The sequence below is a fragment of the Lepidochelys kempii genome, chromosome 2 (genome assembly GCF_965140285.1).
Source record: "Lepidochelys kempii isolate rLepKem1 chromosome 2, rLepKem1.hap1, whole genome shotgun sequence".
NCBI lineage: Eukaryota > Metazoa > Chordata > Testudines > Cheloniidae > Lepidochelys > Lepidochelys kempii.
The window spans coordinates 97,551,069-97,567,120 of record NC_136381.1 but is presented as its reverse complement, the minus strand read 5'-3'; the positions used below and the strand labels follow the sequence as shown (position 1 = coordinate 97,567,120).

The 16,052-nt window shown below is 37.1% G+C and overlaps 1 protein-coding gene across 10 annotated transcripts in view; it reads left to right on the top strand.

Annotated features, from left to right (window-relative positions):
• Nucleotides 1–16,052, top strand: part of RTTN (rotatin) — a 145,464-nt gene that overhangs the window by 21,430 nt on the left and 107,982 nt on the right. For all 10 annotated transcript variants that reach the window (XR_012157271.2, XM_073331722.2, XM_073331720.2 and 7 more), the window contains 7 exons: nucleotides 54–169; nucleotides 2,205–2,375; nucleotides 4,379–4,591; nucleotides 5,997–6,109; nucleotides 8,861–8,987; nucleotides 11,464–11,589; nucleotides 14,301–14,417. Coding sequence is in view for 9 of the 10 variants with exons in the window: in XM_073331722.2 (XP_073187823.2) it covers nucleotides 54–169; nucleotides 2,205–2,375; nucleotides 4,379–4,591; nucleotides 5,997–6,109; nucleotides 8,861–8,987; nucleotides 11,464–11,589; nucleotides 14,301–14,417 (983 nt within the window). In the remaining variant the exon portion in view is untranslated. The remainder of the gene's footprint in view (nucleotides 1–53; nucleotides 170–2,204; nucleotides 2,376–4,378; nucleotides 4,592–5,996; nucleotides 6,110–8,860; nucleotides 8,988–11,463; nucleotides 11,590–14,300; nucleotides 14,418–16,052) is intronic.

Below are 16,052 nucleotides of genomic sequence, written 5' to 3'. Positions count from 1 at the left end.
ATACACTGTTTACAATTGAACTGCTGTAACATCTTTCACATTTGCATTCATAGGCAATAGTAGAGTGACAATGCACATTCTTGAATTACTTGCTGAAGATGTGCTTCTTATTGGTGATGCAGTATCTGAAGATGTTTGGGAGGACAACAGCCTCTTTGGGTTAGAGTTGGTGAGTCTGGAAAGTTTCTTATCTTTAGACTTTGGTCAATGGTATTTAACAGTTTGCCTTTGCTGTAGACATCAGGCATTTTCTGTACTGGAGGATAGCCAATTCTACTGAACTCCCCTTTTTCAAACATTTAAACAGTCCAATAATTACAAAAAGTTGATATTGCTGGCATGTTCCTCTTATTTTAAACTTTGATATGTATACTCCTCCTCTACTAGAAATATTGAAGTCATAAAAGCTTAAGGCCAGAAGGGACCACTAGATCATTTAGTTTGACTTCCTGTATGTCACAGGCTGCCAGCACTATCCAGCACCTGCGCATTAAACCCAAAAGCAGAAATGAGACTGAAGTAAATGAGACCCACAGGGAGAGAATAGGAGGGATTAACATGCACCAGTGCTAGAGGCCTTGCAATGGCGGGGAAATGATTAAATGAGATATACACAGACAGTCCTGGTAAGTGACCCACTCTCTCATGTGCAGACGAAGGCAACAACCCTCCAAAGTCACTGCCTAACTGACCTGGGGAAAAAAATTATGAACCAGAAATGCTTAAAAGTTTCATGGGCACTTGGTCTTCTGTATTTTCCTTGTTCTGGTCACAGCTTGACAGCCCTGCGAAAAGGGATCCTATTTTTTTCTTATTTCAGATTCTCTAGAGGAGAAAATTGACTTTGGTAATCCCGTCAAGAACTAGGAGGAGATGCTTCAGTGCCTACTTTTGTCCTCTACCCATGTTTCTGTTCTGTCTTTTTTTTTTTTTTTTTTTTTTGTATTTCTGTTCTCATTGCTGTTTGGAATGCTTCCCAATTTTTTGTGATGTGGATTTAATTAGTGTGCTGTTTTCCTCTTCCAAGTCAGTAATGTAAATCTAATTGATTGGGAAATAGGGGGCCTGATACTATGAATGGTCACAGGCTCAACTATTTGTATCACTAGCAGGGATGCAACTGTTTTTTAGGAGTAATAAAGCTTGATTCTACCACTGAGTTAATATACTCTTCTCATGTTCCTAAACCAGGAAGTCAAGCTACTGTATTAGTGAGCCGAGGAGAAATAAATTTTCTGTATTTTTTCAGATGAGTAGGAATCCTTTTCATCTGGCTATCTAATAACTGTGGACAGTGTTTACTTTAGAAGAATTATTGTTCGGTTCAATTACTTGTTTCCTACACATTTCCTTGCACTTTGGGCATATTGACTCAGATTTATACAGTATTTGTTAATTGCTTAGCACTAATTTACTAATTTTCAGAATTGATCAGCAGCTTTCATGTTTACAATAACCACCACCTTCTTAATCCAGCACTGTGAGTAGTGAAGAATAAAATGAGTTATATAGCTAGGTATCAGATATCGTTCCTACTTTCCAGATTCTAGCAAACCAAGCTTTACTAATGGTTCACAATTCAATCCATTCCTCGCTCTCTCAACATCCAAAGAGCTGATCTCATCTGATCTCCATTCACCAGTGATTGTATCCATTCATTTTCTGCGCTAGACTTCTAAGCAGTTCCTGAAATCTCTTATTGTTTCCTGTTAGGGCCAGTAGACATAACAGAAAGTTTTGATGTTCTCAAGACTCTCTTTTTTACTTACTAGGATAAAGTAGATATTCACAGGTTTAAATTAGATCCCAATGTTTCTAGTATTGAAACAGACTTTAAAATGTATTTATACAAATATTACAGAGTGATAGAAGATTAAAACAAGATGGGGGAAATACTAATTAGATTCTTTTCTTAAAAAATAAAAAAAAATCCCAAAACTCCAAATCCCGAAACTGGTGTTCAGAATCTCTAAATGTTCTAGAACTTTTCAGCCCATTTCTGTGTAAATGCTAAAATACAGTTCAACTTGTGTTATATTTCTGGAAAAGAATAATAGTAGAATGTTGACACTTTGCTTAGTTGTACTCCTTATATAAATATTTCACTTTTGTTCTTGTAAAGGTCCTGCAATAAGAGAGAATGATTGGTGATGATGCTTTTTGTTGATAGGAATTTATATTGTATCTTTTGTTTTCTCTTGCAGAAAGATAAGCTGCTTATGGTCCTGGGTTCACTTGGAGAAACCATATCTTACCACAAAAGTAACATCAGCTCAGAGCAGCCTGAGCTGATGTTAGTGCACCACAGAATGGCATTTATTAGCATTTCACTTTTCAGCATGCGACTGTTGCAAACGCTTCTCCCTGTAGAAAAGGTGAGGGGGAAACAAAGTTAGTAATGAACTGAATATTGTTAATGTTTTTACTGATTTTAAAAAGTAGTCTTGTTTTGTCTTTGAATACTAGGAGAGTACAAAGAGGTTCTTTCCTAAGATGAGTTTGGTTGTTGGTGCTGGTAACAAAGCTTTGTTGGCAAGAAAGGAAACCTGGTGAATTGCTGAGGTCGTAGGATAATGGAATAGAGTAGCCACCTCCACAGTCTTCAGTTTTTAAGCTTGTACGGGCCTTTGGCTAAGATCTGTTGCAGTTTTCAATTTCTGCTAAAGATTGAATTTTTTTTTGGTGAACTTTTTTCACTTTTTTTTTTTTTTTTATAGAACCCAAGGACTTCCTTCCTCTCAGCTCCTGAAATGAGAACACAAGTGTGGGTGGGTGTGTTGGAAGGCTAGGAAGAGGCATGAAAGTGTCACATTTCACTTTGGGTCATGATGTACTTTCATGAGCAGTATGTTCATGAATGTCTAAGATGAGCAGTAGAGGTCCTGCTCTGTATAACAGTGAGCAGGAGCAAGTGGCTTCGGGCAAGAAGACTCTCTGGTGGGAGTTGGCCATTGGAATGTTGGGTGGAGCAGCATTATCACGTAAATAGTACTTACTCTTGAAGGTTCTTTAATTCATCGTGACTGCCGCTAGCACTGTGCATTCATTATAGATTAATTATTTCCAAATACCATACCTGGAATCATATTAGATCAGTAGATTAGGTTATGCAGGAAACAGATATTAATTGTTCTAATTGTGTGATTAGCTTACAGAAGGTTTATTTGCTTAGATTGATTAACTGGGTAAGCCTTTTAAAAGGATACTTATACAAAAGCATAATTTTATCACTGCCGTGTTTTTCAAGCTATTCCAAGAGTTGTGTGGTTTGCGAGACTATGCTGCCCTCTGCTTGTTAATAGCAAATTGAACGCTGTTCAGATAGAATTATTTTTGCTTTACTTGCTCTATGTATTAAGGCACTTGAACTTTTGTCTGATGCCTGGACCATTATGTGCCATGATAATACCTTATATTTTGCAGTAACCTTAAACTTTTACTGTTTGCAAAGAATTATTACATCATGATAAACAGCCCTGCAATTATCTATAAATTGTAGGCAGTCTAAAAAATTGGAGCTCTGTTTAGGAATGGAATCTTTAGAAACCCTGGGAGTTTTTAGTTTATATTTAATGACTTGTCTGTATTTAAACAATTTTTCACTGCTTTGTTCTGCAGTGTAACTTTGTTTTTTTTCAGAAGTTTTGCAGCTTAACATTCATTGTCTAGGAGGATCATTTAACTGATACAAATATGATTTACCATGACTTGTATTGTACTATTTAACGTATATGCCTTCTCTCTAGTCCCTAAAAATTGTAGATATATCAATTTTTGTGTAAACACTATTTTCATTACTATCATTTTGAGTTCAGCAAATGGTTTTTTTGTTTATTTTTTTATCTTGTATGTGGACAGGAGTTGAGCAATATAGCTGTCAGACTCTGAATTACTAATTTGAGCTGAGTGACCACTTATTGCAATTAGAGCAAGTTCTCATCTGGTAATATGTTGCAACACCATACAATTGTAAAGCTGCAAGTATTTTAGGGATTATAAAGATACCTGTAATGATAACATTATAAAGGGCAAGAGGCTACAGAAATAATTGAGTCTGTGTTACCATCTGGTGGTTACTCATTAGAGACAATTTAACAAATTAGCGGAGGGTCCAATCCCAGGGCTGGACTATGCATATATATATATTACTTTAGCACAGACTTTTATACCAAAAGGCTATAGGCTCCCCTCAGTTTTTCCTAAAAGGTCTCCATCTGTTCAAATTTGTAGAATCCTGAAGTCAGTTTTCAGATTTTTTTTTAAATACTAAATAGCAGCATTGAGGGTTGCACTTGTTAAATAATTCAAAAGCTGAATTTAATAGCTAATGTTTATACTAATTTTTTCCTTTTTTTCCTCCCCCTCAATTTTTCTCAAGGCTAGCAAAGTGTTACCAGAGAGCTTGGTGACTGCTTTATTTCTTCTTTCCGTGGACATGCCCTTCTCCTTGGAATATCCAAGTATTCATGAATCTGTTGCAGCCTATTTGGAGCAGATGAATTCTGAGAACTACAGTATTTATAAACAAGCTGCAGAGGCTGTCTATTCAATTGACTGCACCTGTAACTTTATGATGGATGTCCGTAAGGAGGTATTGGATTCTGGTACAAAAACTATATTGAAAAGCTGTTTGAAAATTAAAAACGAACGAAAAACTAGAGACCAAAATATTTAGGTGTGAGAATATTCATTGTTTTTTGTTGATATGTGTACTTTGTTACCCTCATGTCAGAAATCAGTTTCACTTAATATCAACCACAAAGTTGAGAAAATCTGGCACATGCAGGAGTTAAAAATAAGGGGTATTGCTGTGTGAATTTATAACCAGAAAGGTCTGAAAGTAATTAGTAGTATATTTTAAGGAAAAAATGCTGTAAAGTAATTATGCACTACTTGAAATGACTTAGAACATTTTATATTCCAAGCAGTCCAAATAAGATGGCACTACCAACAAGGTAAAGACCTTTGGACACTCATTATGCTACGAATCTTGAGAGAGAGATCCTTATTGTCTTCATGTGTTTCATGGACATTTACTCTGTTAGGTACTCTGAAGTCCTTAACAAGGAGACAAGGAATAATGTGTTTTATAGTGTTAAATGATTTCAGTGTGGTACTAACCTATCTTCTTCCATTACTCAGTGTAAAGTTGTTCCTGTTTGTACAGACTACTACATTCCTTGTTCCATTAATAAAGCCAATAGAGAGAAGCTACATCAGGCACAGTCCCAAAGAAGTGTAATGTTATTTCTGGACAGAAGTATCATCATGTAGTTAGAATTCTGAGTTCATTCATCAGTTACATACACAGATTCAGAAACTGAATTTATGTCCTTGTACTTAACATTCAACTTAACTAGCTCTTAAAATTAAAGTTTAAATAATTTGTATTTAATACCTAACTCTGAAGGGTTAGCCTTAACAGATGTACAAAAACATAATATTTTATGTTTTGATGAGATTCATAAAGCTAGTTCTAGTACAGATAATCTGGATTAATAGTGTTATACTTTATAGACCCTAGTTAAGAAAACACTTATTGATCTTTACTGTAGTCTTGAAGGAAGTACTTCATTATTAAAATGGCTTAAATATTAAGGGCTTAGGAATATTTTGAGATGCTCTGATGTGTTATGGTCTTAATGCTGCAAAATGATGGGCACCCTCAGTTCGTATTGAAGTTAATGGGACTTGAGGAAGTTCAGCACCTCTGAGTTATTTAGCAGCCCACAAGCCCATAAATGTAGGCATTTGTACTCGCTAACATGGACAATTGATCACATTGTTGTAATTTGTTTTAAAAGTATTTAATAGTAACTGTAATTTGTTATCCTGGTTAACCACATGGAATAGTGTTGTTTTCATTGCAGAGAGAGACTGAGTCTGGCAAGATGTAATTGGTGGATACCACCAAATTTTCTAGTCCTCAGAATGTACAGAAGTAACTTATTTTTTAAATTAACATTAATAATTGCCTTTTATTTTTTATTTTTTAGGGAGAAAAACATTTCTTTGAATTAGTGGAATTGGCAGATCAGGCCCTAAATAGTCTTCCTTATCATCAGCACTTTCCATTACTTCAGGAAATCATCCATGTTTGCTTGAATATGTAAATAAATTATTACTTTAAATTATTACTATTTTCTTTGTATAGAAGAACTGTGTCCCATATGTTGCAGGTGAAGTGTGGACTCTTTACTCGTTCTAGATTATGGTCTTGTTCCCATCCTTAATTTATCCAAGCATATCTTAAAAGAAAAGAGATGTGCAAAGTTTTGTCACTAAACTAGTTAAAAAAAGAGAGAGAGCATTAGGATTTTTTTTTTTTTTAAAAAAAAAAAAGCATCTCAAATGTATTTGAAGGTCGAAGCCACCATTTTAACTCTGACATTTCTTGAAAACAGATTAGAAAGTAACTTTTCAAGGAGACTTGTTTAAGGACAACTTGGCATAATTTTGCCTTTGAAGCTTAAATGTGATAATGAGGATTTTGGGGAGTGGCCCTTAAAACCTTTCTGGTAAACAGTATCTCCTGGGTTGTTGTCCCTCCTTCCCCTTTTGACTGACTTCTGATCTGATCCCCATTTTGGATATTTTCCAGAGATATATATATATATATATATTTTTTTAACTGCAGTTGTTCTGCTAGAGAGAACTCTTTCTTATGTTGTAAATTCCAATGGGAGCTTACTTACCAAATATCTTTTTAAAGCGTACAATAGGTAAATACTTTCTGCTAGTCTGTGGTTCCTGAAAAGGAGATTCTGCATTGTAGCCTTGGTATGAAATTCAAATTTAAGCTAATTATACTTCAGAATTCTTTTCGTGGCCAGTGGGTATCAAAGACTGGGGGATGCTGTGCCTCACCAAAGAGCCTTTTGTGGTCCCGCCCATGCTCCACCCCCAGACCATCTCCTGCTTCCTGTTGGTGCTCTGCGGCTCTCCCCCATGGCCGGAGCCCTGGGCTGGGGCTGGTGCCAGCCTGCGGCCAGGGACTCCGGGCGATGGGAGCTGGTGCTTGCGCTGCCTGCCCGGTGTTTTGGGGTGGGGGTTAGGAGCACGCCACGCCTCCCGGCACTCTGGGGCTGGGTGGGGGAGCTGTGTTACCCGCTCGGTGCACTGGTGCTGGGGGCCGTGCATCCCGCTGAGTGCCCCGGGGTTTGTGTGCAGGGGAGCGTGTCGCCCACCTGCTCAGCACTCTGGGGCTTGTGTGTGGGGGAGCGTGCCGCCCACCTGCTCAGCACTCCGGGGCTTGTGTGTGTGTGTGTGGGGGGGGGGCGCGGAGGGTGCCTCTCAGCGCTCCGGGGCTTGTGTGCGGGGAGGCATGCCGCTCAGCGCTCCGGGGTTTGTGGGGGGAGAGAGCGTGCCACCCGCCTGCCTAGCATGCTGGGGATTGTGCAGGGGCATGCTGCCTGCTCATCCACCCAGTGCTCTGGGGCTTGGAGGGGATCTCTGCAGCTCACCTGGGGCTCGGGGCATTCTGGCGGCCCGTGGCTGTGGGGGGTTCTGTCAGGGGGTAGCAGGGTGGGATGGGCAGGGCTTTGAGTAGAAGGGGTGGGCTGGGCTGGGGGCTAGCCACCCTGAGCCCAGGTTCACCCTCCCCCCATGATTCTTTTCATTTTAATATACATAGTTTCTTTGGAAGGCTGTGGTTTCTGAGAATTGTGAGCAAGTTATAAAGGCAGGAAACAACAAATTTCATAGTCTGAAGAGACATTTCTATTCATGCTGCCTGTCAGAAAATGTGAATTCCACTCCTCTATTTTCTGCTGCTAATTAGGTATATCTGATAAACATTTATTACTGCAAGTGGATTTGCCACTGCCTATTAGTGCTAAGCAATCACTTAAAAAAGTTGTGCTCCTTTTTTCAGTATCCATTGCAATTTTGAGATATGCTTCGTGGAAATGGAAGCATAGACTGGCCAGGTTCACTTTTGTTTCTGGTCATTTTCACTTCTTGGTCCTTGTGCATTAGTGCAATGTCATTTTTTTTCATATTCTCTGTGTATAAATAAAGTCTGCTGCAGTTTCCACGGCATGCATCCGATGAAGTGAGCTGTAGCTCACGAAAGCTCATGCTCAAATAAATTGGTTAGTCTCTAAGGTGCCACAAGTACTCCTTTTCTTTTTGCGAATACAGACTAACACGGCTGTTACTCTGAAATTTGAGCTGATAGCTCTTCTAGGAAAGGTTCACTTATAGAAAAAGTTTACTGAAAGTATTAATAAAGACACAAACATATTTTTGAATCTATATTCAAGTAATTGATCTGTTAAATATTTATTACTGCAAGTGGATTTACCATACCAATTAGTGCTAAGCAATCACTTAAAGTTGTGCTCCTTTTTTCAGTATCCATTGCAGTCTTGAGATAAGACTTTGTGGTTTTAGTTATGTTGGCTCACTTATGTGTATGTTGTTTTGATCATGTGCCAGATTTATACAACTTAAACATGATGACTAAAATGTGAAAAATGTCACAGCATTTATACATTTTTCAAACTCCCCAACCAGGATTACTACTCTGATCATCTATAGTGCCACATTACATCAAGGAAAACTTAAGTGAAATGTACAGAAGTGAATATCAGTATTATAAGTTGCAGTTTTACAACATTGGAGGAAAATTCAAAATGACCTCTGAACTCTATATTGAGTCATTTCCTCTTCAAGATGATGACTGTCTGTACTTTAAAAGGAATGTTGCCTGTGTGCCCTGCAGTACACTGGACATAATCATAAATTTTGCAGAAGTCCTCCATGTCTTACTCTGTAAAACAAGCATGTTTATCAATGTGGTACAACAAACAGTATAGCCGCTAATTTATCTTGGATATTTAACTGTTTCCACTTGTAGCTGGAAGTCTGCCCAGGCTAACCAATTGCTGCAGGCAGAGAGTCAGAAGGTGCTTCTCCATCTGTTGTCCCATCCTCTGCTGAATATAAAAACTGAAGCTTACCATTGCTGTCTGGAAATTGTTAAGGTTAGAGCTACATATGGGTTTTATCATGTTTTCTTTGAAGAAAATGTGGATTATTTTTTTTTGTCATTTATCTGTGATTTTACAGTTTAGTCTGTTTCCAGTCTGCTATATGTTGGTCTGGACTTGAAGATTTATGTTTTATTTGTAAAAGAGTGAAGCCGAACTGGTTTGGCTATAGATCGTACTAGATATAGTGGCAGGGGTTAATAGAGTCTGGGATTCATATTGTGTGATAAATCCAAACAATGTGTTCAGCTTTTTTCCAAATACCCTCTCAATATCCTGCATGTCATTAATTTTACCTCCCTTATAACAGATTAAAATGTGATATTTAAATTAATTTTAGATCACAAATGAGTTATGCAGTCTAATTAACTTGGACACTGAAACTAGACTGGCTAGGTTCACTTTTGTTTCTGGTCATTTTCCCTTCTTAGTCCTTGTGCGTTAGTGCAATGTCATTTGAGTTGACCGCTCTTCTAGGAAAGGTTCATTCATAGAAAAAGTTTACTGAAAGTATTAATAAATATACAAACATATTTTGTGAATCTATATTCAAGTAATTGATGAAGAATCTCTTTAAACTAATAGATGACCTGAAAAAATAACATAAATTGCTTTGTGTCCCTTTTCGTCTCTGACTTAAACACCTGTTTAAAGTGTTTAGGTTAAGACTAGTCAACTTTTTTGTGTATGTACCTAATTTTGACTTTAAAAATATCGGGAATATTAAATCTTCTCTTCATTTTTCTGTGGAAATGTTATAGATGACTCATACATGTGGATTGATAAGGAGTTTCTTATCCTTTAGCCAAAGGGATAGAGTTGTGAGTTCCTTAAAACACAGCTGTATTCTGAAAAGTGACTAAGTAGAAATGGCAACTTCTTACTTAAAAGCTTACTCCCTGCTTGTATTCAGAGTTGTATTTGTTCACTTTAGTTCACTTTATTTGTTCATTTTTACTGCTTTTTACAATTCTGTCTAAACGTTAACTCTTCCAAAAGAACAAAACTGTGGGCAGAGAGAACTATGGATTCTTTTTCTCTATGAACAGAACTGTTTACTAAGTTTCAATTATTTATATTTGTGCAATCCAACTGAAGGCATTGGTTGTACATGCGTGTCACTGAGTGGCTAATTTAACTTATAATATATGTGTTACTGGGGCTGATGCATAAGATAGAAAGAACGCTAGTTGAGTTTCACAGACAGCAGTTAAAATCAAACATCATTGTACTTGTAAACAGATGGAAATCCTCTAGAAGCAAATAACCCCCCTCAGTTTCTGCCTTTGTCTTCCCTTTGCACAGTGCCTAGCACACTGTGGTCCTCGTCTGTAACTTATGCACCTACGCATTACCACAATACAAATGAGTTTCAAACTACTATTTTAAATCACATTTCACGCTTCAGTACCTGTCCTGAATGTTTGCATTAAATATATATTCACAAAAAAACAAAAGTTTAAGGAGTTTGAATAAAATCAGGTAGCTTCTCAAACGTTTTTGATTTTCACTTTCATAGTATCTGTGATGTCGTAATCCTACTAATTCTCCACTTATCCATCATCTAGGGTAGACAAGAACTAATTTTTTTGATACAAACAACAAAAGAACAAAAACTTTTCTCCAGGTCATGCTCTATATTTTAAAGAGTAGTAGTCTATTTTTTCCTTTTGTAGGGCACCTTTAAGGAATTTTGGTGAAATTCTGTTCCTATTGTAGTCGATGGTAGTACTCCATTGACTTCAGAAGAGCCAGAATTTCTTCCTTGGTCTGTCTCCTCTCTCCCCCTCCCCGCCATGTTTTCTGATACACGGATTATATTTGTCTAATCTAGCTTTTGCAGAGTTTGGGAAAATAATATGCATACTGGGTGAGATGCATATCGTATATTTAGTTTATCTGATTCTTTTTACTAAATCTTCTTTTAGTAGTACAGTAGTATACTATAAAAGTAGTATAAACTTTTCTGTAGTTTTATATTTAGGAATTTCACATGGACCATTCCAGAAGGTTGAAATGCCATTCAGCCTTTGAAAAGAGTTCATGAAGGATCAGTGTCTACAGCCTACTTTGCTTGGGATTCTCAGTCAAGAGGCAAAGGTGTCTACTTCCATAGTGCTCCACTTTCAGGGACTGTGGTCCTCCTGAAACGGTCAGGAAATGCCCAGTAACCTCAAATGAGAATTGAGGTATCAAGTTGTCACAGCAGGAAAGGGAGATAGCAACAGCCTGTCAAGAATAAAATATTTGTATTGTCATATAAATTTATGGAGCAACAGTAGCACCAACATCTATTCTGTAGCTCCTGAATGCTTATACTTTGCATGGCAATTGGGGCCATTTTAGCATAGTATGCTTATGTCCTTATACCTGGAACACACAAAGTAAGAAATAGCATCTGCAAGAAATGGTATAGAAATAGGAACTTCCTTGAATTTTGAAATTAACCATTTACTTTTTTTTGTTCTAGGAATGTTTGGGTATCCATAATGTCACAAAACCTGTGTCTTCTGTTTGTCATGGAGTTCACTTTCTTCTTCATCCAAAAGTTTTATATGAAATCTGTACATTTGGCCTCCAGGAGTCCCAAAATGAGGTATAATGTTAAAAAAAATCTTATGGGTTGACATTTATGCATGAAGGAATGATCCATCTCATATCCTCAGTGGTGTTTTCAGTTTTCCATTGAGAGATGGAAAGATAATTTTAACTTCAGGAATTGTAACAAAAGAGTTAAAAGTACCTTTTACTAAGAAAATAATAATAAAACCGAGAAATAAAGTTATTAATTACACTGCTTAGTTTCTTACATACACAGCTTCTCTGTATATAAAGTTGTTCAGTAAAGGATTCTTTCCTGTACATGTACTAACATACAAATGAAATTAACCTGGTTTATATGATTAAATAAAAACCTCCTCTAATGCATTGATTTTATTTGGAAGATATAGTAAAGAAGAATATGTTTTGTTTTTAATCTTATTATCCTGACTAGCAAAATATCAATTTGCAAAATAATACTTTAAATACTAGTATAATGAAGTCTGTGAAGTGCCTATAAAGTTTAGTGAAGGGGTAAATGGATATTCTCTGAAGAATAAAGACAGTATTTTTTTAAATGTTGGTTACCCTTTGAATTTGTATTAACAGCAAATAATCTTAGGTCCTGATTCATCAAACACTTCTATGTTTGCTTAAATTTAAGCGTGTGAATAGTTCTGTTAAAAGAAAAGGAACTCCCATGTGCTTATAGTTAAACTTCATGTGTAAATGTTTGAAGGATTGGGTTCATAATTTGTATTCATTCCCTGGATCTAATTTAGAACTGCTGTGAATAAATTGAAATCTAGTTGAAATCAATGTAGTTGTACCTACTTTCTAGCAGATTTGGATTTGTACTGTTGTCTGTTGATGGTTAAGGATTCCCTTAAAACTATATGCAAGCAACATTTAACAGCTTTCTTTAGCTGCAAATTTGCTGAAAAGCATTATTTCAAAGATTAATATCTTTAAGAAATTTAAGTCAAATTTTGTTGGAATATATACATTTTGTGCGTGAGTTTTTTAATATTGTATTTTCTAAAAGAGCAAGTACTGTAAAAGCTGTGTTATCCAGCACTTTATCAATTGGAAAGCTCTAAAAACCGGCATTTCTGATATCCATTAAAAGTCCAGTTGGTGCGGGGCTGGCAGGCTCCCTACCTGGCTCTGTGCGCTTCCCCGGAAGCGGCGACATGTCCCTGCTGCTCCTAAGTGGAAAAACGGCCATGGGGGATGTGCATTGCTCCTGCCCTTCCCCGAGCACTGGCTCCTCAGCTCGCATTGGCCAGGAACTGCGCCAATGGGAGCTGCAGGGGTGGTGCATGTGGGCAGAGATACTGACAATTTTGGGGAAAAATCTGAGTCAAGAAATGAATAAAAAACAACCCTTTCCCAGGAAAAGTACATTTTGACAAAATAGCATTTTGTCACATTCATCACCAGCTTTAGCTAGTGGTGTTGTGAAATGTGAGTGAAATACAGGTGTTTGCATTGTTTGTGAATCTCTTCCTTCAGACAGTCCTATTGACAACTCAAAGTAATACGATGTTGAGTTGTGAGCTTAATGTGTCTAGGGATTAATAAAAGTGCATATCTCTTCTCTGAAGAATACTATGAAATTTTTTTTCTAAATTTCTGTCTCTAATTATTCATAAATAATTCAGAAAAAAAATTGTATGTATATAAAAACACACGAGACAGAGAGAGAGAAGATTTAAATGTCAATTAAGTGTTTTGCTGGCATAATACTTTTGACTGTTTTCTTGAAGAAAGACACATGGTCATGCAACTATCTTTAAATCACTCTGGGGAAAAAACAGTATGTCATGGAGATTGAGAATTAAATGTTCCAGAGAAGTACAGTCACATAAGAAGGGAAAGAGAACTTGTTGTATAAAGCCAGAGACTGAAAGAAAGTAAGAAAGAGGCCAATAGGTGTCTGAGTTCATAGTGATTAATTTCTCTTAATGAATACTACTTTCAGTGCTTGGAAAGAGTCATTAGAATTTGAAAAGAATATGAATCAAAGATGGGGGGGGGGAAGTTATGGACAAAAGGGAATAATGGGATTTGACAAACCTAAAAAAATGTCAGAATGTAACATGTATCTTTTCATATTCTTCACAGAACTTTTTTTTCTTTTTAAGTAGAATGTCCAGTGCCATAACAGCCACTTGATAGCTAAGCTGTAAGTGCATTAAAACTTTAAGAGTCTAATTGTGGCTTTAACCACTAGTGTAAATAGGAGGTGGTGCAGAGTTTGCATTGCCACATGTACTGGTTGCAGAGGAATTGTTCAGGAAGAGCAGTCCCTCCCCTCATGGCTACATGCCAAAGTTGCCTCAGTTTTGAACCATCATTTAGAGTGGTTGAGCCTGTTACCTTTGGTGCAACCAACCTGCTCTGTGGAATGAACAATGGCCTCACCTCCTTCCGTCTCTTTCCCTTTTGGGATGAATGGAGGGAATATACCCTCTGAGCTCTGAGACTAAGGGTTTCAAGTCCTTGCATGAACTGTATAAAGGAGAAGAAACTCCTTGCTTGTTCCCTCTTTTTGTTGTCTCCTGTAAGGGTCTTTTGCAATCTAAGCTCAAGTGTGGAAGACAATACTAAACTAGCAAGTAATAGATTCTAATGCATATTGATTACATTTCAAGTGTTTTCTCCTTCAAAACCTACTTTAGAAAGCACAGCTTAATTTCATACTGTGGGATCAACAAATTCTTTTTTCTTTATTACATTATTTTATTCTTTGTTGTTGAGCAGGTGAACTCTGCTGCCAAGGCCATTCTTATGTATCTCCTGCAGGGGCAATTGATGATGACAACACTGACCTGGAACAAGTTTATTGAAGCCCTCTATCCCATCATTCCAATTTTACAGGTACCTGCAGCTTTTTTTAAAGCACAGTTTGTCTTGAGCTGAGGTTAATTACTTTACCATAAAAACACTTACACTGCAACATTGTCATGTTACACAAGGAGAAGAAAATTCAGCAAGGTAGAGGGTGGAATAGATGAGCAAGTAATAGTCACCTGAGCAGGCCAAAATGTAAGGGTGTTAAATAGGGGACAGTTTTGTATGTTTCCTAAGCAGATATGGGAAGTTCATTGCAATTGAAGAATCTGGTTCAGACTGTAGAGATAAGATAAAATGACGAATCATTCTTCCCTGTGTCAATTCACAACCCAGCTCTCTCCATCAGCCCAAATTCTTGCCTCCAGGTTCAGGAAAACTGAAACTTTAATGTATTTCTAACATATATCTCAAAGTATTTTTTACAAGAGTTCTATCTGCCTTTTAAACCTTCCAGACCAGAGGAACACTAAAACAAAACGAAAAACACCAAATGGTAAATGGAAAAAATCCCAGAAGCTTTCCCTTAGGAAATCTTCTTAAGATCAGGGTCTTGTATACCACAGTTTTTGGAGCTTTAGTCTTTTTGTTTTTATTCTATTATTTGTCTGCTTTGTTTTGCCTGAGAGATCTTAATGTAAAAGAAAATACTACGGTGTTTTATTGCAGTTAAACAACATTCTCATCTTTCAGAATGGAAAAATACCAAAGTGTCTGTCTTTCTTGTCAGTGATTTGATGTATAGATTAGAGAACAAAAAGTTGTGCAGTAGCTAACCACATGATCTTATGTTTCTCTTATGCTCCCTCCTCCTTTTGCTTGTCATAGGATTTATTTAGACTGTCAATTAACTACAAAATTCAAAATGTATTAACTAGCACAACTATATGTGAAATTGAACACAACTGGGAACAAATATTCGTGTCCTGCAACAAATGTTTGTGAAGTGCCTATGGTAGAAATTACAATTGTATTAGTTAATATGTAATCATTAACACTTGTTAGAACATGACTGAAAATTCCAGTGTAGATGAACACACATTCTCTTATGGCATACTGCTCAAATTAGATTGCAAACTTTTTGAGGGAGGAACTGTATTTTACTGTTTATGTAGCATCTAGTATAATGGACTCCAATATAGTTTGGTGCCTGCCGGCGCTACTACAAAATAGATTGTAAAAGTAATAAAGATCTGGCCATTTTTGCTTTATTTTCCCTCATTGTTTTTTGCGTCACTGAGTTTGGACATCTGTGGGAGGTTCCTGATTATTCAAATTTCATGTAACTTAGTGCAATACAGACCTAAATATGCTTCATATCTTTTTGGTACAAATTGGCTGTCGTCCTCCATTCGGGTGGCATGCCTTTTTGAAACTTCTGTTTTCTTGATTAAACATAATTAATGACCCTTACTGTCCTGAGACCTTCAGGCAGTCTCCATGCTTTGCTTTTTAAGTCAGGATTTGTCTACACTGGAGCTGTGGGTATGATTTGCCACTTGTGTAGATGTACCCACGCTAGCTGTGCTTTAGCTAACTTGCTAAAACCATCAGTGCTGATGCAGTAGCACGGGCTTTAGCAAGGTGTGTCCAAGCGTCCCCTTCCTCATCCCCGCACCTCCCTATGTATGTACTTGCTGGTGCAGCCTGTGCTCCCACAGC